Source organism: Eretmochelys imbricata, chromosome 2 (genome assembly GCF_965152235.1).
Source record: "Eretmochelys imbricata isolate rEreImb1 chromosome 2, rEreImb1.hap1, whole genome shotgun sequence".
NCBI lineage: Eukaryota > Metazoa > Chordata > Testudines > Cheloniidae > Eretmochelys > Eretmochelys imbricata.
This window is the reverse complement of record NC_135573.1, coordinates 181,760,745-181,788,341: the sequence shown is the minus strand read 5'-3', so window position 1 is coordinate 181,788,341 and position 27,597 is coordinate 181,760,745. Positions and strand designations below refer to the sequence as shown.

Sequence of the window (27,597 nt, the reverse complement as noted above, 5' to 3'; positions counted from 1 at the left end):
TTTTGATAAGAATGCCTCTTTTATAGAGCAGATTGAACGAACACACACACACACACACACATACACACACACACACATACACACACACACACACACTATAATATACGTTAAAAAAATTAAAATGTGACTTATAAAGGTGACACTGCAGGGGATCACTGCCAAAGTATACAATTTAGTTTGATTTACATAACACCTTTTGTATACAGGGTATTTTCAGGTACTTCACAAATGTGTGAATTAAGTATTCTTAATTAAGTAAGCTGCTAATATGCTTAACTAAACAAATAGAACACCCAATGTCTGCAGAAGCTCAGCCTTCGATAGTAGAACCTCTTTTGTTGAGAGACAAAAGGTATTGTGGGGTTTAACAGAACTGTGATGTGATTATTCATTTTTCTATAATTCACATTGTAATTTTGTCTGTTACTTGAGATTGGGGTAGGAATTGTAGGTATTGTTACCCCATTTATTTCACAGATGGGAAGACTGAGGCATAGAGATTAAGTGCCAAGACCACCCTGTGAGTCAGTGGCTGAGCCTGAAGTAGAGCATAGGAATTCCTGACTTCCATCCGAAAGCTCATTCCAGAGTAACCTCAGTAACAATACCTAATAAGTGTGATTCTAATATTAATGTTACAAACATATGTCTGTATTCCAACATTGTATATATTGGTCAGATCTCTGGCCCTCAGTGGCTGCTTTGTGCTGCTCCAGTAGTGCAAAGATGATGAATAGTTGATGGATCTGAACCTCTGAGGTGTCAGCCCCCCTAAGTTTTTCTGAGGGAAGTGAAGACTCATTCTCTGTTTTGGACCCCATCATAGGTGCATGGCCATAGCATCTTTATGCCCTCATGACATCAGGCTGCCTGAATAGCTCCCAGGGAGCTGTGGGTAGCTGGTAGTAAGTGGCTGCCTTCATTTATGCTGAGATTTGAGCTGGTTCCAAGATCTATGAATCTGAAAAGTATTTTAAAATCCCATTTGGTCCCAGCCCCTAATCCTGTGTCAATTGCAGCTCAGCCAAAATAGAGGATCTTACTCCTTGTTCTTTATTTATTCCATTTATTCCAAAGTGTATGTGTGATCTCACAAATCTATAATGTAATAAAATGATTCTTCAGATTTCTTACATTTGACACTATTTATAAGTATTGTACATTTAAAAAAGAAGTAACATGTATAGATTTTGGCTGAGCAGCTAGTGGTTTATTGTTTATATCATTTTTGTTATAGCAGAAAAATACAATCAGGGTCGGATTAAAGTATAAACTAAGCAAGCTACAGTTTAGGGCCTCACAATATGAGGGGCCTCTAAAAAAGAAAAAAGACTCCATTTTAAATTTTATCTAAATTGGTTGATAAATAAAGGAGATCTAGTAAAAAGAAGGTTCTCTCTAAATATAGACATTTTTGTTCAAATATGGCAAAAATATATACATCTGGCTACACAAATACCCTTACCCTTCACTAATTATTCATTATTGACAGGCGGGAGGCCAGAGCTCAGAAAAAAAACGATAATTTCACTTGTAAAATTAGTATTTCTACGAGTAAGTCTGCTGTCAGTCTCCTAAGGCAGTGTTTTGTTGGCCAGCTGCTACTGGTAAAATTCTGACTGTGCCTTCATAACTTCTTAAAATAAATAAATAAATCTCTCTGTCAATAAAATTGGGAAAAATGTGAGGTCGGAGACAGCAGTGTCATGAAGCAATCCTGCCACGCTCATAGTAGTATGGGACTCGTCCTAGGATTGGCATCATGTACAGCGTTCCCCTTGGCTGGTAATAACCGGAAAGCAGCCATCTTTTGTTTATGGTTCTGCATGCTCAGTCGTATAATGCTTTCGCTCCTGTTCTTTGTTTTCTTAAGTATTAATATGTTCTTTCTTTCTTTTGATCTGTACATACATACAATTGTGTATTTTAGTGCGCACGCCGCTTCCTACTTCATGTGCTATCGATGGTTCACATGATTGAGTTTTCAGGTAATCGTTTTATGGACTTGGGTCGAGTGGATCTTGAGGAGGATGAATTTGTGTTGGCTTCCCTCCATCAGTTTTGGGAACTTTCACAGTAAATATCAGCGTGTGCTGATGAAAGGATAAATAGAGGGTTTTGAAAGAAGTGAAGGGGTGTGTGTGTATAAAAATATTCTGAGTACTTGGTGAGCAAGTTATTTCAAACTATGTGCATATATGATTTATAGGCTATTAAAGCCTATAATAATCATTATATTTGCTTGAATATAGGCTTATTCTTCTTCAAGTGCTTGCTCATGTCCATTCCATGTTAGGTGTGTGTGCTTGCTACATGCATCAGTGCCAGAAGTTTTTCTCTCAGTGGTAACCATAGGGGACCGGCTCTGGCGCCCTCTGGAGTGGCGCGCACATGCCGCGGTATAGGGGGTGCTGCAGGCTCCCCCCACCCTCAGTTCCTTCTTGCTGCTAGTGACAGTACTGAAACGTCTGCTGCTTTGGCTAGCTTTTTTGCTTCCTTCATTGTTACGAACTTTTCTTGTAAAATAGTTAATAATTATCCATTAGTGTGTTAGTGTATTTTACTTGGTTAGTCCCAAATGGGACTCAGCCTAGGGACGGGGCATGCCCCAGTCTTTAAGCCCTGCAATCGCTGCAAAAAAACCCGATGCCCATCTGCAATCCGCATAAGAGTTGTTAAAGACATCTGGGTAATTTGCATATAAGCGACAAGTGCTATATCTGTATGTCCTTCAAACCTTGAACTAAGGAGGAGCAAGACATCCATCTCAAAGTGCTTCTAATGGAGTTGGCTCTCACTCTGGCACCGGAGCAGTCGAGGTCTGACTCTGCCCTGAGCACCGCAGCATCGGTGCGGAGCATACCACTGGTACATTCAACAGACCGGCGCCAATCCCCCTCCTCGGCATCTGCCAAGTGGTAAAAGAAGACCAGGAGAGGAAGATCTCCTACATCCCACAAGGGGCAGGAGGGGAGCCAAGGCCCGAGGAGGGCAGCTCAGTACCTCCAACCAGGAGTTGGGCCCCAGCTCAGGTCGAGTGGTCTAGCCCTTTCCGACCCAGGCCTGCCACGCCGGACAGTGACACAGGCCTTTGTCATTAGAGGTCCTGTCGACGCCCAAGGCCCTGCAGGCAGTGCAGGATATCCTGGTGCTACCGGTGCCATCCACACCAGCTACGGTGCTACCCTGATCCAAGGGTAAACCCGCCTTGGGACCTTTTTGTAAGTCCCTGTCTCAGCGTTACCACTCCTCCTCTCAAGAGATGTCCCACCAGTGCTCGCAACAACCCAGGTATGTCTGTTTGTTGGATCACATGGCAGCATGTACGTCTGTTGTCTGCCGTGCAAGGCTCAGGATGCAACCCTTGCACCAGTGGCTGGTGACAGTCTATTCCTAGTCCAGAGATCACCCGGACAAAGTTGTTACCATTCCACCGGTGATACTTACCTTCCTGCAATGGTGGACCGACCCCAAGACTGCCCTGGAAGGAGTTTTATTTGACAGCCTGCGCCACTTGTCCGAAGCATCCGATATCAGTTCGACCATCGGCTAGGGAGCGCATCTAGGCGAGCTACAGATCCAAGGGACATGGTCCCTGGAGGAGATGACCTTGCACATAAGTGTCAAGGAGCTCAGGGCGGTACATTTGGCCTGCAAGGTCTTCCTACCACATCTGTCAGGCAAGGTGGTGAGAGGGTTGATGGACAACGGCCTTGGTGTTCTACATCAACAGGCAAGGGGAAGCGCGCTCATCTTCTCTCTGTCAAGAGGCTTTCTGGTTGTGGGATTTCTGCATCAAGCACAAGATCCACCTGGAGGCCTGTCACTTCCCTGGCATCAGGAACACGCTGGCAGATGGCCTCAACATGTCCTTTCTCTCTCACCACGAGCAGTTGCTCCATCTGGAGGTGTCCCGATCACTTTCCCAGAGGCGGCGAGCTCCCCGAGTGGACCTGTTTGCCACCAGACAGAACAGGAAATGTCATCAGTTCTGTTCCCTGCAGGGCCTTGGCAAGGACTCCCCCTCAGACGCCTTTTCTTTCCGTGGTCAGGGGGCCTGATGTACGCCTTCCTGCCGATTCCACTCATCGGCAGAGTCCTGTCAGAGATCAAGAGAGACAAGGCCCAAGTCATCATGACCACCCTGGCGTGGGCACGCCAGCATTGGTTTGGCACGCTGATGGATCTGGCGGCAACCGCTCCCTGGCCCCTTCCCGCCCGACTGGATCTGATTTCGCAAGATCATGGGCGCTACCTGCACCCCAATCATGCCTCCCTCTAGCTCATGGTGTGGATGCTGTGTGGTTGAACCAAGAGGAGTGAGCCTGCTCTAACGAGGTCCAGAAAGTCCTCCTGGAAAGCAGCATGCCTTCCACCAGAGCAACTTACCTGGCCAAGTGGACGAGGTTCTCCCACTGGACGTCTGAGCATAGCATCTCTCTGTTGCACTCCTCCTTAAATCTATCTTAGACTGCCTGCTTCATCTTAAGAACCAGGGGCTGGTCCTCTCTTCCATCAGGTGTACTTTGCGGCCATCTCTGCTTTTCACCTGCCATTCCAAGATCAGACGGTGTTCTCGCACGACATGTCTCTCAGATTCCTGAGAGGCCTCAAGAGATTCTTCCTGCAGGGCCAGGCTCCTGTCCCACGACCTTAACTTGGTACTTTCTAGGCTCACAGGCCTGCCCTTTGAGCCTATGGCCTCCTATTCCCTTTCCCACCTGTCATGAAAGATTGCTTTCCTTGTGGCGGTAACATTGGTGAGACAAGGGTCAGAGATTGAAGCCCTGACATCGGAACTGCTGAATATGGTGTTCTACAAGGACAAGGTTCAACTGGGATCCCATCTGGCCTTTCTGCCGAAGGTGGTGTCTTCTGTCCGTGTCAGCCAAGGCATCTTCCTCGTGGTGTTTTGTCCCAAGCTGTGCACCACTAATGAGGAAAGGAGGCTACACACCCTGGACATCAGACGTGCCCTGGCATTTTACCTGGAGCGGACCAAGCCTTTCCGCAGGTTGACCCAGCTCTTCATCGCGACAGCAGACAGGATGAAGGGCCTTCCGGTGTCCTCGCAGAGGATTTCCACCTGGATCACCTCCTGCATCCAGACCTGTTACGAGCTAGCACAGGTCTCACCGCTGCCGATCGTGAGGGCCCACTCAACCAGAGCTCAGGCATCCTCAGTGGCCTTCCTGGCACACATTCCCACTCAGAGATTTGTAGAGCCATGATGTGGTCTTCAATTCACACGTTCACGGAGCATTACACCATCACTCAGCAGGCCAAGGATGATGCTGGGTTTGGCAGAGTTGTGTTGCAATCTACACATCCATGAGCTCCAACCCGCCTCCATTGGTACTGCTTGGGAGTCACCTAATATGGAATGGACATGAGCGAGCACTCAAAGAAGAAAAGACAGTTACCTGTTCCGTAACTTGTTCTTTGAGATGTGTTGCTCATGTCCATTCTATGACCCACCTTCCTTCCCCACTGTCTGGGTTTCTGACAAGAAGGAACTGAGGGTGGGGGGAGCCAGTGGCGCCCCCTATACCATGGCATGTGCGCACCACTCCAGAGGGTGCCAGAGCTGGTCCCCTACAGATACCCCTGAGGGAAAAGATTCCCACACCTGTGCATGTGGCAAGCACACACACCTAACATGGAATAGACATGAGCAACACATCTCGAAGAATAACAGTTATGGAACAGGTAACTAACCGTCTTTTTTTTTTTTTTCCTCACTTTCTCAATGCCTGTCTAGGGATTACCAGTCTTTTTTCTGGTAAATTCTTTCTTTCTTTTTTGCACATATAGCTTGTTGTCACTCTGTGTGTCCGAGGTGTTTACTCGAGATTAATTAATGGACCTGGGGGAGACAGAGGATAGAGAAGCAAATGCAAAGAGAGTTGTCTGCCTAGAAAATGCTGCAAGAAAAGCTATCTGCCCTAAGTATTCTGTGCATCAAAACTGACAAACTCTGTAACTTAACATTTGAGGATATCGTCAATGACTTTGCTCACCAAAAATCACGAAAGAAAATGTTTTAAATTTCAGTGTGAAAATTAATGTGATGTGCAAACAGACATACTGCAGGTTGTACCTCTTCCATTAAGTAAGATGGTCTGTGTAACTGTAACTGCTTTTGTGTTGCTGTAGATATAAAGTTTTCATATCTACTAATTAAGAAATCATAGACGAAGATGTTAATTTGAAACTGTTTTATAATGCAAACAGGCATATTGCAAGACATGTTTTAGTTAGATATTTTATTTTTACAACTTTGCCTTTGTATATATGCAAATATAAAGCTTTCGTGTTTATATATTCAGTGTCGTTTCTGTGAAAATTAGAAATTAATTTTTTTAAGGTTTGGGGCCTCTGACACTTTTGACATCGCTTAGGGCCTCAGAATGTCATAATCCGCCCTGAATACAATTAAAGTATTTGTCCTAATTATTACAGCTCAGTGTGCTAATATGTCTGTTTAAAACTATTTTTGCAACGATTCAAGAAATATGTGTATATTTTACACATAAAGATAACCAAATGATTAGGCCTCAGGCTGTAGTAATAGCTCACAATCAAGCTGCAGAAGTAAGCCAAAAAAAATCATGAATGCAAGACTCAAGGATTAATGTAATACCAATTTATCTTTTGTAAACAATTCTTGTCTAATTAGAGATACTACAGTTTAGTTTGAGATGTCAGAAAATACATAGAGAAGAGTGGTATGGAACTGATTTTTGGTAGTGTTTTTTCTGCTTGGTCTTCTTAACCTGTAACTTCCTAATATGTAACTTTTGCTTTCAGGTAGAAATGATTGTTTTAATTTTCTATGGCTTTGCTTTTTAGAAAAACTTTTGAGGGGCAAATTCATATCATAATGAAAATGTTTTTCATTGACAAGTGGGAAAAAGAGCCTATACAAATTATTTTAATAGATAACTGCATCTGTGCACTGGGGGAGAGGGCAAACGTTAAAGAAGAGAGAGGGTCCCATTCATTCAAAGAATAAATAAAATGATGGCCATGAATTGGGTCTTCTTAAAATAATTCAAGCAACATTTTGAGAAGAATAATCTCTTTCTTAGAGGGCTTTCCTATATTAATTTCCATTCGTTTAAAAATACAATTATAATTTAATAACTGGCACTTTTTCTTGTGCTTTGTGCTTACAAAGCAGAAGGTAAATGTGAAGGGTTTTTATGTCAGTAAGTACCTGTCAGGCTCCAGGGTGAAGCAGATTCTCAGAGATTCTCGGTTGATATTGGATGTAAGCTGCAAGGAAGAAAAGCATAAATGCATTATGGCAGGTTTGCGTTTATGTTTCAACTAATTGAACAGGCCTAGCAAAGAAATGTCTAGATGCTTGTTGCCCTAATCAGTCTGAATTTTTTTAAAAGTAATTATTGACAAACCTCTAAATCGAATCGGATTAGTCGATGCTGTATCTGGCAATTTGTTGAGATTAAAAGTAGGGATAGGTGAACTGTTTCAGATAAAAATAAGAACCCAGTCTTGAACTTTGCCCTTTTATTTGGAGCTGAACTCAAACCAAACATTTTCTTTTCTGAGATTCTGAAACATCCAATATTGTGTTTTCACTTCTGCTTTCTGTCTGGCAGCTGGACTCAAAAGCACTGAAATACAGTGAAAGAGGCTGTTCTCATGCTCTTTCATCTGGGATCAGGAACAGAGGTGTCAAAAATACAACAAAAAGGCTTTGTTTTAAAATATTTCTAGCCTGGATTTGGAGACTCAAGAAGGTTAGGATAATGTGAGGGATCTGCAGATAAGCTTCAGATAAGCAACTGAACATAGGCTGGTTCAGATGTGCATTCAAATCTTGGAACCTTTTGAAGTTTGCCCAGCTCTAGTTTAGAAGAGAGATGACTAATTTGCTAAAGCGGACATCGCCAGGGAGTAGTAATTATTCCCCTGTAGCAGGGTGTCTGGAGTGCTGGGGTGATGTGAGATTTCCCATTTGGTCCATTTTTTTGCTCATGTGGCCCTCAGGCATTGGTTATGCCAGTTTTTCAGATAGATTTGATAATATGGTGACAGGCCATTTCCCTAAATTAGGTGAATGACAGCACTGAGCAACAGAAAAAAATAGATTCTATTTTAACCAATATATTTGAAAAATATATTTCTTACCATTGTTAATATATATTTTTTGTAAAAGACTGTGGAAATACTGGGGTTGCCAAAAGGTAAAGTCCCCCAATGCTCTTTTGAAATATGATGTCTCTGCTTTCCTAGGGTAGAGAAGGGGATGTGATATCATGGAATAGGAACCTCTCGAACTAAACTTGCTTTTTACGAAATTGTATAAATTATGTTAATAGAGGAATTTCATCTCTTTTGTAGTGTCAAAACACATGCAATAATTAGAGATAATATATGTAGAGCTGGGAAAAAAATTCAGAAAAATAGTTTATTTGCTGAAAAATGCAATTTTGGTTGACCCCAAACTATTTCAATTTGCTGAAAAATTCTGAACATTTTTGGAAACAAACATTTTCTTTGATTTGGTATGTACTTTTGAGAATTGATTTTAGTACTATCTCCTCCTAACACTTTCAGTGATTTATTATATCAGATGTTTCTGTGAGCAATGGCCTCACAATATTTCTTTTCAGATTTTAAATTAGACTGTGTTAGTCTGGATCTGTAAAAGCAGCAAAGGGCCCTGTGGCACCTTATAGACTAACAGATGTATTGGAGCATAAGCTTTCGTGGGTGAATACATGCATCCGACAAAGGGGTATTCACCCACGAAAGCTTATGCTCCAATACGTCTGTTAGTCTATAAGGTGCCACAGGACTCTTTGCTGCTTTAACAATTTAAGTTTGACCAGTAAGTGATGAAGCATCAAAAACTAGCTGTCAGATGGAAATTAAAGAATCATTACATAAATATAAGATCAACAGTATTCCACAATAATTAGGTACTCAAAATACTGTATTTGGTCTTGCTGAATTCTGGTTGGCACAAGACTTGAGGCGAGGGGAGAAAGGTGATGGTATACCACCATTCTGAATTCTCCTCTCCAAATCCAGTAGTTGACCACGAACCAATTTGGCCCTTGCTAAATTAGAGAAGCATTAGGATTGCTCTAAAGTGGTCTGGCTGCACTAGCCCCAATGGGGCCTTTGGTTCTGTCAGGATTACCAGACTCTGGCTATACTGGTGTCATAACTCCAGTGCTTGAGGTTGAGGATCCGAGGGCATGGCATAGAGCTCACTAAAGTGGCCCTACATCTCCCATGCTGGGAGAATACAGTAGTTAACTTGCAGTTGCTATGTGCCAGCTGATCACCAGCAGCTGCATGGGGTCCAGGATCTGGCCCCATATCTAAAATTATGTATCAGAATGTTTCATCAGTAGTTTTTTATTTTTAGTGCAATCTATTAGCACCAGGAGGTACATTTAAACAAAGAGAAAACTCTTAGAGATAACCAAGGAGAAATGGGTTTTATAAAAATGAATGTAAATCTAACATATGCTATGAAAATTTAATTATAGTAAAAATACTGACACCAAAATTTTCAAATTTGGGTGCCCAAGTGTAGGTTCAGTACCTCTGAAAATCAGACTACTATTTAGAAGCCTACATATGGATTTAGGAGTCTGCTTTTGGAAACCCAGCTTTGAAAATTAATCCAGTGTCATGGTACTTGTCACACACAACTTTTTGGAGTTTGTTAAAAAGTAATTTCAGCCTTTGTCTATGAGTGAATCAACAAAAAATAGTGAAAATAAGTTTTAGTGGTAAAAAGATGATTTAAACTGCATACCTGAATCAGAAGAAAATGCTATTGATGATACAAGCTACATGTCATCCATTGACGCATATTTCTCAGAATAAAATGTTTTCTCTACGATGTGCTGACATATTTATTTATTCTTTTGATATTTAAGAAAGGATTTGGTTACACTATAAATGTGTATGACATCATCATTGTATCAATTAGACTTGCTGTATATGAGTTAACTTACCTCATTCATTTGTAGGTTTTGAGGGTGTATTTGTGTTAACTAAACTTGTGGCATCATTTTTCTGTGTGGAAAATGTGACTGCTGTCTCTTGCTCTCTATTTTCAGGCACTGTTTTAAAGTAGATAAGTAGTGAGAAACTAAAGGTTGCAATTAATTGTCCAGAACATGGGATTGGAATGCCAGTCCTGGCATAATCCAAATGAGTAACACTGAATTTGGCACAGAGCATAAAAGAAGCTGAAGTCACTTTTAATAACATGTCCTCATTTGTAAACAGGTGTTTGCCCAAGGGGAATGCATCAGCATTACTTTTCAAGTGTTATGGAAGAGTGATTCACGGGAATATTTGAACATTTCTAACCTGCACACCCCAAATATATTATGTCAATCCTTTTAGCACTTTGTGTTCAGTAAGGTATTGCTTAGAGCGGTGGAAGAGATTGCATTCCAGAAATTGTGGCACCCTTTTTATCTATTAGCCTATTTAATGAATAGCGTTTCTAAATTTGATTGGCAGCTTCTTTTCCCATCCTAATTAAATTGGTCCTTTACCCAATGTCTTTGAAGGACAGAGCCTTTGTTAAAGATGTCAAGTTAGTCTTTTATTGTTTGTTTCCATGGGGAGTGCTTCTTGTTGACAACAGTTGAAAAAAGGTGTGGAATCAGGAATATACTCGTTAAAATACTCATTAAAACTGTCTTAATACCAAAAACGAGGACAAAGAGGAAAATGTGCCTAATGACATTACCTTCTCCTTCATCCTGAGAAGCTAAGAGCTCATAACATTTCAATTAAATTAAATTCTTTCTCCTAGACAAGGATTAAAAAGCAGGCAGTAAGTTTGTTCTGAAAGTATAAAGACAGCTAAGAACAAAGAGCAAACAACTCAATTAAAAACTATTATGTTTCTTTCTTTTTTCTTTGGTGCTAAGGGGGCAACCTGCACTTTATTTCCTTAGAAGAGAAAAGAATGTAATGAACTTTACAGAAGCACATCAGATTTGTTCAGGGGCAAGTTTATTTTATCCACTAATTCAGCAAAAGGTGGCAGTTTGTCTGTACTTAAAAAATAAAAGGGGGAGGGAGGGGGAGGAGGGCAGAGCTGAAGCAAAGAATTTTAATTTCACCAGTAGCAAGTTATTACCATGATCTGCTGAAATTTACACTTAGGAATAGACTCATTTGTTCCCCAGCCACACTGGGCTTCTTGTCACAGTATAATGTTTGCATTTGCAAATGATGAAGCTGAATTGCTCCACATAATACCCTAAATTCCTGTACCTTACTCTTTATGATGTCAGTGGGTTTTCTACATGCAGAGGTACCTGTAATGGTCAAAACAAGGCTGCCATGGCAAGTTTGTTGGAGAGAAGAGAATGAGATACCGAGAACTTGTCCTAAATTAAAGAAAATAAAGGAATTAAAGTATGAACAATTAGGACCAAATTGTGCTCTCAGAAATGTGCTTGCCATTCACACTGACCTTCAGTAGTAGTAGATCTCCACTTCAGGTGAAAAATGACCCTTAAGGTCTTAATAAGAGAATAACTCTGCTAATGGGTTGTAGAAAGTATGGCTTACTTCCTGTTATCTATATTGCCAATATGTTAAAAAAAAAAATCCTGTAACAGCTCTGCTTTACTAAAATCTATAGTCACACTGCTTGGCATACTTCATACCTTGGACATGTTTTACATTTGCATTTAAAACCAACCAATTCTTTGTTTGCAATCATGTCTTAACTAAGGTCATGTGCAAATTTTTTGATAAGGAACGTGATGCCACTTCAGGAAATGAAGTCATATAATTGCCCTCAAGGCTTGGCAATAAGGTATGTACTGCTTCAGTGAGTTTAACACTTTCTTCTCCCTGAATCATAATAAACTGTTACATTAGATGCATATGTTTCCAAGCATATTTCTTTTATTATTTAAGCAAACATACCCAGTATTTACAAAACCTTATAACCTGACAGTGAAAGTAAGCAGCGTTTAGTTGAATGGGCCCTCATCTAAATCATGTACTAGAAACTGCATTAGGATGAGAACAAATCATACTTGTGACTCAGTCTGCATTGTTTTTGGCAGTGCCATGGATTAAATTGATAGAGGATTGCTGCCCTTGAATTAAACTTTCTTTCTTGGTTCTGTGCCTAAAGCAATATAAAATCGTTGGTATGGAATTATGAAAAAAAAGATTAAAAGATAACATTTGTTTTTTAAATCAGGAGATTTAAAAGAACTTCGTGAGACCCAAAGGAGTCAGAATAAGGTTGGATAAAGGAGGGGAAAGGTGCTACTAAAACACATGCTTTTCCTGCTGTCCAAGAATTAAGTGGCATAGTGCACTAATGCACTAACTTTTCATTTATGGGAACCAAACTCAGCTCATATGTGAAATGTATTTGTTTAGAATTTTTTATTGGTGTCTATGGCCAAATCACTGTACAATTACATCAATAAAAGTAGTCGCAACAGAACTTAGAACAGAGCTTCCTTCTTATTAGCAACCCTCTTGTCCTTTATAAAGCTGATCAGAACCCTGCCCAAACAAGCAAGTCTTATGCTTTTCCCTGAAAGTTGCCCAAATAGAACTCTAACAGTCCTCTAGAAAGAACAGGTTTCAGGGCTGTTGATGTGCCACTGAAAGTATCCTCTCTAAGCTGTGGAGAAGCCAGTTCCAGGAATCAACAGCAAGACCAACCAGCAGCCCCATGGCAGGACATGAGGAGAATGAAAATCTCCCAGTGAATTGTGTCCTAGCCAATCTAGAGATTTATAGATCATAGCCAATATTCTGAACTACACTTAGAGGTAAACAGGTAGCCAGTGACAATCACAGAGCAGTGTTATGGGCCCATAACTGCTTGCTCACTCCAGTGGTGAGACATTGTATTCTGGTTTAGCTGAAGCTTCCAAATAACCATCAGCAGCCGAAATAGTATTAATTAAGATGCAAAGCTTAGCAGCTATCTGTGCTATGAGCCCTTACGCTGATAGTGTCCAAAATAATCTTCCATTTTATCAAGATGTCTGCCATCAGCATTACAATCATTAATGCCAAATGTGCTTTCAAATACATTTCACACTGTATACATGGTATGTTAGGTTTTTTCACTGTATGAAATATACTCTGTGTGCATGCATATGCGTGGGCATGCTTCTGTGTTAAATTGAACTTTAGGCTTTAAAAACCAAAGCACAGATTAAGGGGAAAGCTTTAAGAGCTTTCAGGTACAGGTGTGGCTTGTCTTTCATAAATGGCTCTCTGTGGATTACAATGACCAGAAGCAGTATTAGTCAGACTAGAAACACAGGATGGCGATAAATATAAAAGGTCAGTCCACAATAGGGAGGAAACCTATTGATTCTCCCCTCCACTTAAATTAGTTAGTAGGATAGTTTCTCTGCAGATTACTGCTGGTAGGAAATCAATTCCTCTATAAGGAGCCCTTCCTTTGAAATCCTAAGTTGGCTGTGCTAATGTTCATCAGTTCTGGGTGGTTTTAAAATACCTATTTAAGATTTAAATTATGTCTCTTTGGACGAGATATGTTGCTCTTCTTCACTACGAGCTTTGCTGATATACCGTAATAATAGAAAAGGCAGAATTGTTCAATAAACATTTCTGTTCTGTGTTTGGGGAAAAAGGCAAATATTGTATTCATATCATGATGATGATGTTATATTTTCCATTCCAACAGTAACTAAGGATGGTGTTAAACAGCAGCTACTAAAGTTAGACTTTTTAAATCAGCAGGTTTGGATAACTTGTATCCAAGATTTTTAAAAGAGTAGTCTGGGAGCTGTTTGGACTGTTAATGTTGATTGATATGTCCTGGAAAACCAGGGAAGTTCTAGAAGACAGGAACAAAGCTAATGTGTGCCAATATTTAAAGAAGGTAAATGGATGCCCCAAGTAATTACAGGCCTGTCAGCCTGACATCCGTCCTAGGCAAAATAATGGAATGGCTGATGCAGGACACAATTAACAAAGAATTAAAGGAGGGTAATATAGTTAATTTCAATCAACATGGGTCTACGGAAGATAGATCTTGTCAAACTAACTTGATATTTTTTGATGAGACTACAAGTTTGGTTGATAAAGGTAATAGTGTTGATGTAGCTGGACTTCTGTAAGGCATTTGGTTCGGCACTGTATACATTTTGATTAAGAAACATGGTACACATTAAATGGATTAAAAACTGGCTAACTGACAGGTCTCAAGATGTAACTGTAAATGGGAAATTATCATGGAGTGTGTTTCTAGTGGGGTCCCACAGAAATTGCTTCTTGACTCTGTGCTATTTAGTACTTGAATCAATAACCTGGAAGAAAGCATAAAATCATTTCTGATTGCAGATGATTCAAAGCTTGGGGAAATGGTAAATAACAAAGAGGACAGGGGCACTGTTACAGAGCAATCTGATTGCTTGGTAAACTGGGTGCAAGCTAGCAATGTCTTTTGATACTGCCAAATGAAAGGTCCTACATCAAGGAGCAAAGATTGTAGGTCATTCTTATAGGATGAGGATCACTCTCCTGGGAAGCAGTGACTGTGAAAAAGACGTGGGGGTCAAGATGGATAATTGACTGAATGTCATTTCCCAGTGGGATGCTTGTCCAAAAAGGCTAATGCAGTCCTTGAATTCAGAAACGTGAATATTCAGAAACAGAAGCAGGAGGTTATATTACCTTTTATATTTGGCACCAGTACAACTGCTACTAAAATATTGTGTTCAGTTCTGGCATCCACAATGCAAGAAGGATGTTGAAAAATTGGAGAGGGTTCCAAGAATAGCCATCAGAATGACTGAAAGGATTTGGAAAACATACCTTATGATGATAGACTCAATGAACTCAATCTGTTTTTCTTATCAAAAGAGAAGATGATTTGATCAGTCTCTATACATACCAATATGGGCAATGCAAATCTGAAAATAAAGGGCACTCCATCTAGCAGACAAATTTACAATAGGATCCAATGGCTGGAAGTTGAAGCTAGAGAAATTCAGAGTTGAAATAAAGTGCACATTTTTAACAGTGAGGGTAATTAACAACTGGAAAAACATACAAAGGGTTGTGTGGATTCTCCATCTCCAGAAATTTTAAAATCAAGATTGGATTTTTACTGAAAGTTATGATGTAGCTTAACCACAGCTACTGGACTTGAAACAGGAATTAAATCAGGAAGTCCTATCGCCTGCCTTATACAGGAGATCAGACTAAGTAATCATAATGGTTCCTTCTGGCTTTAAACTCTATGAATCTGTGAAAAAATATATTAAGACAATGCCTAATACTCTGGCTTCTTTAGTACAGTAGACAAACAAATATCTCTTTTAATCCTTAGCACTTCTGAATTTGTTGTTTGATTCCATTCATCTTTAGGATGTGCTAAACAGTGCCGCAGTAAATGGCTGAATTTCTTCAGATGGTGGTGCCTGGTCTGTCGCCCACATTGTAAAATGTCTATAGTAGAAACGTTTTAACTGCTAATTGGACCTTATATCTTCAGAATACCCTTTAGTAGTAACTGTTGAAAGATGGACACAAGACAAGAGCATATATTGCTGAATTCATACTTGCTTCTGAACCAGGCTGTAAGTATTGGCTTTTTCTAAGTAAAAGTGTATGGTTTTTTGTGGAGTTCCTAAATCAAGCTAACACAAAGGAAAAAAGAAAATCTTAACATCCCATCTTACATTGGATATCCTCTGGCTAGTCACAACCCACTTAAAAACTATGGAAAAAAATATTTTCAGATCTGTTAATTATAAAGGTTTTTTATATTGTTGTTTAAAAAAATTTGCCATCTTATTTTAAAGTGGTTTCCCTATGTGAATATACATTCACCCTTTACCTTTTACAGTAGATTAGTGGTTTTCAACCTGCGGTCCATGGACCCCTGTCTGCAGCCTATGCCTAAGATTTCCAAAGGGATCCACACCTCCTTTTGAAAATTTTTTGCGGGTCCTCAAATGAAAAACGATTGAAAATCACTGGTATAGATGATTCTACAAATACAGGGTGGCATATTCAGTCCGTGAAGAGCTGGCTTTATTTGAAATGTTGGCACATCAAAGATGAATAACTAGGAATTTGGTGCCGGCTGTACAGTTTGCATGATATACTGGATCTGAAATGTTTCAAGAAAATTGTTATGCTTCTGCGTGTTTTACTTCTCTACTGAGTGATGACTCAGTAGAAAAGACTGCTGAAACGACATCACACACAGATTTTTCTGCATCAGTTTTAGTCAAGCATTCCTTATTTGAAATTCTGAGAACATTCAGCATAGGTTGTTTCTACCTGTGTGCCATTCATGGGCAATAAAACTGCATTATGCTGTGATTGCTTCAACATCTATTACTTATTTGGTAGTTTGTTTACAATATGCAGTTGACCATTCACTGAGTTAAATAGTGGACCCATTGAAGTCAGTGGCAAAACTCCCATTGACTTCAACTTGTCAATGAACCCAGAGTTTCTCCTACTGAAGAGTCTTTCATTATTTCCCTATCATGTAGGGCCAATATGGTTAGTTGGCCTGTCTCTCCCTATCTGAAAAGATCTGTTGAAACAGAGAGAAAAAAGTTTGTAATGTACCTTTTACTGCTTAGGAGGTATGGTAAAAAGAGATGATTGCAGGATATAGTGACAAGCAGGTGTATGTTTGACTTAACACAATTTATGAGCTTATATGAACCAATGGTGTCTTCTTACCTCGCAGTTCATTTCTCCCTGAATGTTCAGTAGCATTAACAGCATCCTCTGAACCACTACTGCTTCGCTCTCTAGTGAAAATATAAATTGGATGGTTAGTGGAGCCATATGATAAATATTGTCAACCATGGCAGTGACCATAACCATATCATAAATTGTTTTTCCTCTTTGTCAAAAAAGTGAAGAATTGACTCATCCCAGACATATTCTTAGTGGGGACTGGATATTGATTTTTGTTAAATCCAATTACAAAGGTTTTTAGAACACTTTTCTGCTTTAGTGCAGTTATTATGGCAGTTATATGGCTATGTACAATATTTCCATTCCTGAACTGCTTGCTATTTTAATTCTGCTAACCATTGCTTGTGATTAAATGTCACTTTCAAACTGTGGCTAATTTCTTTCACAGCATCATAAAATCCATGTGCCTTCATCACAGTCTAGTGTTTAACAATGGAGTAGATTTTTTTTTAATATTAGGAATGCATATAGCATTTTGTGGTCTGAGAAGTAAAAAATAAATTAAAAATAATTCTATGTGGTTGTTTATACATTTTCTTTGATAATATATATTTTAGAAATAGTGGAATGTTGTGTTCCACAAATGGTCAGTAAGAATCCAAGTAATGGCCCTCATATTGTTGATGTTCTCTTGAAGATGATGATTTAAACCCAAGTAACCCAAAGCTATTTGTTTGCTTTGGGCAACTTTTGATTTTGTTACAAAAATGTGGTATGTAAGTTTAAGTTAGACAGTCTGGCTTCATTGGGAAAGGAAATATTCCTGCTTAATAATTGTAGAGGGAAATTTTTAATTTGTTTCTGACCAGAATTGTTTAGAGATCTATGGATCATGAATCCAAAACAGAATATACTAAAAATTATTTCTTACGGGAAGTAAAAATGTATGTGGTTACTTTGGACTGAACCACTTTCTTGGCTGCTTTTGCAGTTTTAAATAGTCTGTTGTTCCCAATAAGGGAAATCATTGTGTACTTAGACCTTTAATACAAAGTTAATTACACTATATTACATTTTGTAATTCTATTTACTGTTAGCATTGTAGAAGCCTTAAAAAGACATTTGTCAACTGTTACCAGATAGATGCTACAGAAATCTCCTATGCTAAGTGTAAGGGAAAGCTGTAGTAATGGTATGTGTGGAGGAGACTGCCATACAGTAACTGTTAATAATTGATGGGTTTTTAATAGCGAACCTGTGCACTGTTGTTCTATCATTCCTAAACTCCTTTTCCATCTATGGCTAGTGAATACACCGCACCTTTATTTCCATTGGATAAAGACTTAGATATGATGATCCACACCTGCATACTGTGCCACCCAGAAGCTAAAATTGGTATTGCTCGCTAAGTGATGATGATGCATTTTATGCGATGGCCTGAGTAAGGGGCAGATGGAGAAAAGCACAGTGCCTCTTCCCAGGCCACCTTGTGTGCACCAGAGAGCATAGGTGCTGGAACTAGGGGTACGGGGGGGTGCTGCAGCATCCCCTGGCTTGAAGTGGTTTCCATCATATACAGGGTTTAATTTCGGTTCAGGATCTCTGAGCACCCCCACTATAAAAGTGTTCCAGCTCCCCTGCTGTAGAGTGTGTGAGAGGAGGGGAGAAAAGTTGACTGCTACCGTATTTTTCAGGATGCAGCTTACTCTCACTGCACAGCCAACTAGTTCTGCTTGCTAGCAAATGGGGGGGGGGTAGGCTTCATCATCTCCTTACCCGCTTTCTTTCTGCATGCTTGCTGGAGGTAGCATCTGGCACACAACCTCTGTGCTCCTCCCAGTAACCAGAGCAAAGACGTGGCTGACCAAGTAATCATTATTCCCTTCCATTCCCATGTATGGCTGTGCTAGGATTATTCCACAAGCGAGTCCTAAATGGCTTGGATCCTCGCTGTTTCTGTAACAGCTTTTTACTTTCCACCTCAGAATGATAGCTGTTTTCAGGACAATTTGTCCTGTACTCAGGAATTTTTGATTGGCAGAGACGTACCTTAAAGGGGCCAGGGATAGAGTTTTCTTGGAGGAGGGCCGACGTCTGGGGAATAAAGTTCTGTGAGTGATTTTGTTGAGCCTGACCAACCTTAGGGGTTTGGTGCAAGCTGTACCTATTTCTGCATTCTCCAAAAGAAGGGGGCAGGATCCTTCTGTCACCACTTGAAGTCTACCCCCTATAAGAAGTGGCTATGGGAAAAGGTAGTGATGTGCTGTTATTCCTGGTAGTGGATAAATGTATGTGACAGCACACACAAACTACAACAGAATACAGCACTATATGTAGGGTCAGATTTTCAAAGGGGAAGGGTCCTGAGGTAATTAGGCATCTAAATTCCTTTGAAATTCTATCACTTGGGGTAAAATCCTTGCCCTATTGAACTCAATGGGAGTTTCACCATTGACTTCACTAAATCCAGAATTTCAAACTTGTGCTCCTTTGACAGTCCCAGACATAATTTCTTGTTCCTATCTGGGTTTTAATATTTATCTTTTGTATTTTATTTTTATAAAATGGGTAAGAGCATTGGAAAGGTTCTTGAAAGAAAGCTAATAAATAATAGAAAAATACATTGGTGGACATATCACAAATGCATATAATACTAATTGATTTTTGGTGTGATTCCCCGACAAGCAGTTTAGCAAATGTTGCTAATGGTGTTGCAAACTGTTAATGTCATATCAAAAAGTTGTCCAATTTCTGCAGAAAAGGAGATGAGACCTGCCAGAGTTTTTTTTTTTTTTTAAAATGCAACAAAGTGATCTTTGAATAAACCTTTTGAAATAAGTATTATGAATGCTCACAAACTAAAGGCATGGCATTTAGGATAGTATAGTGTACGAATTTTTTTTTTTATTTTTTTTTTAGAGTTCTTTTCTAGGAGAGGATTTTTACTGTAGACAGAATAATACCCACTTTAATTCATCAAGCAAATTAGTTCAAGAAATACAAAATCTGCATTCATAGATTAATATATTATAAATAGCTATTAAATTGGTCTTTGCTTGTTTATGTGAAAATCTGATCTCTCTACAGGGCCATGAAAATATTCTTCCTAAGGCCCGGAGGGGCTTAATATCACAGATTTTATTTTTGCTTTACTTCTATGATATGTAGAAAACATTGTTAGCATTGGAAATGGAAACCCAACCCAACCCTTTTGTCAAATGTTGAAGAATTAGGGTAAAATTTTCAAAAGTGCCTAAGGATCATTTTCAGTAGCACTAAGGCCCAGATTTTTAAAGGTCCTTGGGCACTGCTGTGCTAGCATTGTAATGGCTAACTTGTTAGGAGCCCAAATTTCATTTTCAAAAGTTTTTTGGCACTTAAGAGGCTAAATCCCATTGATAGTTGACATAGGCTCCTAAATCAGTTAGGTGTTGCAATGCGGAGCACAATATCTAAATGCCTTTAAAAATCTGGGCCTAAGCCTCATTGATTTTCTGTGGGACGTAAGGGCTTAAGTTATCTAGAGTATGTTTACATGGCAATAAAAAACCTACAGCACAGAGTCTCAGAGCCACGTCAGCTGATTTGGGCTTGCAGGGTTTGGGTTGCAGGGCTAAAAATAGCAGTGTAGATGTTCGGCTTAATCTTGTTCAGAGATCCTCCTCCCTCATGAGGTTTCAGAGCCTGGGCTAATTCTGAAAAATCTCAGTGTGTGCTTATAACTACCCAAGTCTCAGTAGGATGTTCTGCATGGGAAAGAACTTGGGGCTTTAACAGTAGGGTTTCCACATAGGAAGTAATGGAAATACCTCAAAACGGTAATTAAAGTCTGAAAGCATACTGTGCTTAGAATAAAAAAGTTTACGAATATGTATATGCCTAAAATAAGTACTTTGTTGTGCTAATTTGTTCAACATGTGTTTTGGTACATTTTTTTTATAAACTTAATAACATACAATGTGGTATCCGGTTACTATTTTTAAAAAGCTGTTTTGAATGTCAGTACTTTAATTTTAATGGAAATTTGAAAGATTTTCCTAATTACATGAGTTTTCTGATCAATGAAGTGTATTTATTAGTCATTCCATTTCTGTGTTCAGTAGGTTTTGCTTTTGTCCTGAAGAGAATACTAAATGGTATAGAAAATACTCTTTACTAAGCAAGCACCTGTATTATTTATCATAGGTATTTCATGAAGCACAGTAAAGTGCTGTTTCTTGAAAATCACTAGGCTCTCTCATTAGTGTATGTGAAATGACCACAAGTTATGTAAACAAATGCTGGATAGATTATAACTAACAAGCTTTTCAAAAGCAAAAATAATGTAAATGGCCACTTTTGAAGATGTTTTTGAGGAGGAGGACAGGAGCGGAAAAGGAGCAAATCTGGAAATGTTCTAGTGTGAAATACAATACTTATGACTTCTTAAAAACAGAGACGTTTACAGAACCTCTACACTGGGATATTTTACCATATGTCAGCATCTTATTTAGAAGTCTGTTACTTAGCTGTATACTTTATTTATTTCCTGACAGTGTAGTTTGAGTCTAATGAGATTTCATTGTCTTTTGAAGGTATTTCACATGGATGCATGCCGCAGGATTACAAACAACTTCCTTTATGTGGATCTTACAAATACCTGGGGAGTTTTAGGATTTGGGTTGGTTTTTTATTATTATTATTATTAATAATCTGTGTTTGAGTGCCAGCATTTCTAAAACTGTTGCCTGGAGAAGAAAGGCTGATGTCTGAAAACATCTGTAACATTTGCAACCTGTATATATCATGTAGGGACTGAACCTGGGTGATTATGTTTCAGTGACCCTAGCACCATGGGTGCAATGCAGCTGAACACCAGAGTTACGAACTGACCAGTCAACCACACACCTCATTTGGAATTGGGAGTGTGCAATCAGGCAGCAGTAGAGACAAAAAAAAAAATGGAAAAACAGTACAGTACTATGATAAATGTAAATTACTAAAAATAAATAAAGGGAAAGCAGTGTTTTTCTTCTGCACAGTAAGCTTTCAAAGCTGTATTAAGTCAATGTTCAGTTGTAAACTTTTGAAAGGACAACCATAAAGTTTTGTTCAGAGTTATGAATAACCCCCATTTCTGAGGTGTTCATAACTCTGAGTTTCTACTGTACATGGCTTGCCAAATAGTTTGTACCCCTATCTGATATACTGTAGTGTCTTTCAGAATCAGAAAGGACAATGCCAGTCTCTGCTGTGTTGGATCTACTGCTCTGGTCAAAAGTTATACCTTGTATGTTTCTTTTCAGTCTGTCTTAATAGAGGCATAGATATTTAAAGCAAAGGTTCCTCCTACTGGAATGTTTGCTGGACCCACCACATTCTCCTCAGTCTCTTTGCCTCCATATGGGGGAGCAGATTTTTTCCTCTTCTGTTCTGCTGAGAGAGCCTTTTGCAAATTTTTTCACCACCACCACCTTTGAGAAATTAGTTTCCTTTTATATTTTCCCTTTGGAATTTTGCATTTGAAAAGGAGCATGGCCTTTGGTTCATGTTCCCTTAGCACAACAGGTTTTCCTAAGGACTTGTTCCCCCACAAGTGGTGTTCAGTAACTCATCACTGGGTCCTCCAGTTAACAATTTAGCTTCCTCCTGCTTTGCTGTGCAACAAATTGGCCTCAGTAAAGTGGGTTTGTCACCTGATACTCGTCCTATGGATCACCATTATTCCTCCATTGTGAGGCAGCCCTTCGTTTTGTGACATATGGCTTAGGATTACCAGGGAGGCAGAGCACATTTTGAACCAACTGCAGTCTTCTTCCTACCAGGACATCCATTAAACCACAAATTCTGTGCATTTAAAATACCATCCCCATCCCTGTACAGTGACAGATGACAGCAACATAATTATGAGCTCTTTCCACTTACAATGGTGACAAGCTACAAAATAATAATAGAGGAAGGCTCAGAGCTCAAGGAAAAATATGGAAGATCATAGAACCTTGTGAACTCCTAACAAACTTCCTTCCATAGGCTCTCCTCATTTTTATCCCTGTTTTAATCATGCTCTCTCTTCAAAAGATGAATAGATTCTCTAAGGTGAAAGAGAATGCTGCTCTTATGTTAATCTCAGGAGATGCTAAAGAAAGACCAAGTACTACTCTTCACCAGACCTAAGTGTATCTTTTGGGTCATGTTCCTGAGTTACATTAACTTGGAATAAAAAAGGACATGAATTAACTCCTGAACTTGGGCCAAATTATTCAATCACCCCAATGGGCAATACTTTTTTCTGAATTTTTTGTAGTGTAGAGTAGTGGGTAGCCGGTAAATGGCTAGCATACTTACTGTCTGTTGATAACTTTGATACAGTACAATAAAGAGAACATGAATGAACTCTTGAATATCATTATGACCAGTAATGGGTGAAACAAAGTTAAAACTATTAGATTTGACTGAATGAGAGCATGAACTTAAAATGTCAGGGAAACCAGATAAAAGTGTTCAAATTGTGCTTAACTTTTTTCTAGGATTTAAATTCTTCTTATCAGAAAACTTATCTCAGCCAAAATAATTAAAAGCATTTGTTGCCAATTTAGTGGTTGATGTGTGTGTGCATACGCAGACAGACACAAACACAGAGAGAGAAAGAGACAGAGGCCTTGAAAAATGAGCCCGTTTCCCCATTCTACATAGTTCAGGGTACTATTTGATTAAGCATACCGATATGGTCTTTGCACTGAGGGAACTGCAAAAAAAGTGTCAAGAACAAGAAAATCTCTCTGCATGGCCTACCTGGATCTTACAAAGGCTTTTGACCTGATCAGCAGAAAGGGCCTTTTCCAGTTGCTAGAGAGAATTGGTTCTGATTCGATCCTTCCATGATGGCATGAAGGCTACAGTCCAATATGATGATGTTTATCAATCCGACAGATATGAAATCCTCAGTGGTGTCAAACAGGGATATATTTTGGCATCAAAACTCTTCAATATATTCTTCTCTCTGCTGCTTTGTAATGCTTTCTCATCTAGCACCGAGGGTGTAATCTCCATACAAGATCTTATGGAAAACTCTTCAACAGTACTGTCGCCCTATGATGCATCAGTAGAAGAGGTTTTAGAACAAATTGATAAATAAAAACAGTAATAAGTTACCAGGACCAGATGGTATACACCCAAGAGTTCTGAAGGAATTCCAATATGAAATTGCAGAACTACTAACTGTAGCATGTAACTTATCACTGAAACAAGCCTCTGTACCAGATGACTGAAAGGTGCTAATGTAACACTGATTTTTGAAAAGACCTCTAGAGGTGATCCTGGCAATTACAGGCTGGTAAGCCTAACACTGGCTTCATCTGGCCCTGCACCTTTTGACTGCATTATCTGTGGTATGGATTGTCAGTTGAGAATTGGACTTCTTAACCACTCACAATGTTGCAATGTGCGCACAATAACTGAATTGCTTTGGCACTTACAGCATTGTCTTATGAGATGGCCTGTTGCCATTGGATTTGTTAAAACCAAAAATTATGCAATAAAACTGTTCCTAAACCTTCACTGGGCAATGGGGAGGCTTGTACAAAACTAAAACGAAGGGAAACAGATGGAAAGTTAATATTTGTAGTTTGTAGCCATTTTCAAACAGTGGTGTGTACTTTCCATCTGCAGTTCCCACCCTTATATCCCTCCCCGTGAGACTTTTTCTGGGCAGGCAGGTCAGAAAACCTGGAGACCCTTTTAGGATTGCCAGCACTTTTTTTCTCCCTTCCTCCTGGGTACTGAGCTTCCTTGTGGGCTTAGGAAGAGATGCGGGGATCCTTGGCTGATTAACTGGATAGGACAGTGCAAAGTCCATTGACTCCCGTGTACCCAAGGATAAGCTCTTTTCCCTGCTCAAGGCACTGTTCTATGCCTTGGAGCAACAGTTCTCTCTTCTTTCTCGTTGGGATGAGAGTATGGGGTGGGGGTGGGGCCTTGCTGTGGGCATCATGCTTAGTAGCTTTTGGGGGTCTGAGAAGGAATGTTTCCCTCATTGCTAGACTGGCCTTGGCAGTGTTTTTTTTGTTTTTGTTTTTTTTCCCCTGTCAAACGTCCAAGGACCTGTTGGGTAGGCTAAGTAAATCCTAAGTAAATCCAGGGCCGGCCTTACATAGAGGCGAACTGGTAAAGGCTGGGGGCACCTCCGGAGCAGGTATAAATGGGGCACCTCTGGAGCAGGAGTGCCCCTCCCCCTCCTGCTCTGCTGGTGTCTGCAGCCCCGTGGCTCCTGCCCCCTGCCTTGGAGCCGCCCCGCAGAGGCTCCCGGGAGCTTCCTATCTGCTGGGGGGGAGGGGACGGAGGACGCTGATGTCAGGGTGCCCCCTGCCGCCCCTGCCATGTACCCCATCTCTGCTGAGCGGGGGTATGCGTGTGGGGACAGGGCTCACCAAGAGAGGGACGGAGCTGCTGGCAGTTGCTGCTGTGTCTGAAGGAGTTTTCCTTCAGACTGGTGAGTGCCATTCTCTTAAAGGGGCAGCACGTGGTCTCTCACATACTCCCACAACTCTCTCACTCCCTGAGCTCACACACTCTTTCACACTCACCCCCCAACACATACTTATATTGTTGTTGCTGTTATTGTTACTTGTTGGTACTTCTGCAAGGCACATACATTCTCGGTAATTTTATTCTTTCAAAGTGCTGTTATTTTAATTTTTTGATCGGTCTATGCTGTGGGTTGGCAACTTTCGGCATGCGGCCCATCAGGGTAATCCACCGGTGGGCCGCAAGACATTTTGTTTATGTTGACCATCTGCAGGCACGGCCCCCGTAGCTCCCAGTGGCCATGCTTCACCATTCCCAGCCAATGGGAGCTGCGGGAAGCGGCGTCCGGCACGTCTGTGCGCTTTATAATTTTATTTCTTTCTTATGTTTACATTTAATTCTTTGAGTAGTGAGTTCTAAAATGCCTAACCTGTCCTGGCTAGAGTAATTATCATTATTACTTTTATTATCATATTGTGCTTTGTCATTCATTATTTAAAGTGGTACAGTCAAATAATAGTATCCTTCTAGAATGTAACTTTAGCTTGTACTAACCGTAGCAGCACCGGTTTAAAAAACATTAGCTAAACACACAACTTTAGACACTGGGCAGATGAAGGTTGCTTATTTTCAAATTGTATTTTTACTTATATTTGTAAAATAACTTAAAATTTGCATGAAAATAAATGCAGTTCCATCTATGATACCAATAGCAATGATGGAGTCAAATGTTAGTGAGTCACATACATGATTGTGATCAGTAAACATAAATGCCAAAATAATTATAAAAATAAATTCCCTTTCTTAATAAAAGAGAAAAAAACCCTTAATTACATGTGTTAAAATTATGTTGTTAGTGAAAAACAAGTGACTGAAATAGAGTAGATAATGGTAGTAACACAGAGTGTCTGTTAAAGAAAGTAAACAGATTTTATTTATTTTTATTTATCTCTACTGAAGTTAGTGTACAAAGTATTAAACGCGTGTTTCTAATATCTGTGTTAAAGCTCCAGAACTGATACTTCAAGGCTTGGGATTGGGACTATCTTGATGTATTATCTCCTAATTGTTCTAAATTTAAATATAAACTTTAATCGTGGCTTTAATTGGAGTTTGTATATATTTTTTCTTTCTTTATATAACAATTAGATACAGTGCTCCTGTCAGCTAATTCCTAAGTATTTATCTGCAAAAACCTTAAGAGTTTTCAAGTGCATAAGTAATCCCTGAAATAATGATTAAAGTTTCCTCCCTCCCTACCCCAAATTTGAAATGGGGCCCTGGGTGAGCCAGGAGGACTGTGGGTTCTGGCAAGATGCATCCCCCGTGTGACAGTGTGAAGCCTACCTCAAGCTACATGCTGGCATCAGGCACCACGATCCACAGCAGCAGTGCAGAAAGATGGCAATACACCATATACCATGCCACCCTTACTTCTGCAGTGATGCAGGAGGTTCAGAGCTGGGTGCCTGGCCAGCACCCGCCAATATCAGGCTGCCGTGCCAGTGCTTAATTTGTGCCAGGGCTGAGCTCTAGCCTTTGGCATCTCTTTCAATATAAATTAAACACTGTGGGAGGCGGCGGGGCCCAGAGGTGATGGGGGGACGGAGGGGTAAGCCCAGGGAGCTTGTGGGGGCCAGGAGTGATGGGGGTGGCACCAAAATACAAGTTCACCCAGGGTGCCATTTTCTCTAAAGCAGCCCTGTAGGTCATAATATGTTCATGTTGTCATAACTTAGCAACTGTCCAGTACAGGGATTCCAGTTCCCCGATAAATGGGAATTGGAAGCAGGATTACGGGAGGGCATTCACTAAAGAAAGGGGTATGAGGCTGCAGGCCTTGCAAGGGGCCAACCCCAATATTCTCAATCATTATATGCCTTTTTTAAATATCTTTTTGCTTTTGAGAAATCCTAAGTATATCATTAAATCCTATCATATGACATGAATTTTAAGTATGTGGAAAGTGCCAAATGTATTACAAGTAAAACAATGAAAATATGTGGAAGTATGGTGGTAGCAACTAAGGCCCTGATCCTGTGAACAGATATGTGTGTGCTTAATGGTAGCATTTAACTTACTGCACAGCAGTGGGCACCTTTTTATGGTGAGGTGCAGAATTGTTCTTTCAAGTGACCTGGTGGTAAACACATCTGACCACAATAAGATAAATGCTAGCCTTTTGGCATGTGTCATTGTAGCACATAGACAAACGTGTTTTTTTGAGTACTACTTGAAATCCAAACTCAAAGGTTTAGAAGACCAAACACCCTGTATGCTGAGTTTGTTGTGCAGCCAGTGCAGGTGTGATGTGAACTGAGCTGCATCTGATCCTGTTCCTGCTGGCTTTGTTCTTGTGAACCATTAGGGAATTGAAACAAGAATTTTCTTACTCTGCCAGCT

At 40.0% G+C, this 27,597-nt stretch overlaps 1 protein-coding gene across 14 annotated transcripts in view; it reads left to right on the top strand.

Moving 5' to 3' along the window:
• BBS9 (Bardet-Biedl syndrome 9) overlaps positions 1-27,597 on the top strand; it is a 432,422-nt gene that overhangs the window by 177,617 nt on the left and 227,208 nt on the right. Inside the window, exon 21 of one of the 14 annotated variants that reach the window (XM_077811052.1) lies at positions 21,267-21,417. The exons of the other annotated variants lie outside the window; for them this stretch is intronic. Coding sequence (XP_077667178.1) covers positions 21,267-21,380 — 114 coding nt within the window. The 3' untranslated portion in view covers positions 21,381-21,417. Of the gene's footprint in view, positions 1-21,266; positions 21,418-27,597 lie in introns of those variants that run through there. 14 annotated transcript variants of the gene reach the window in all.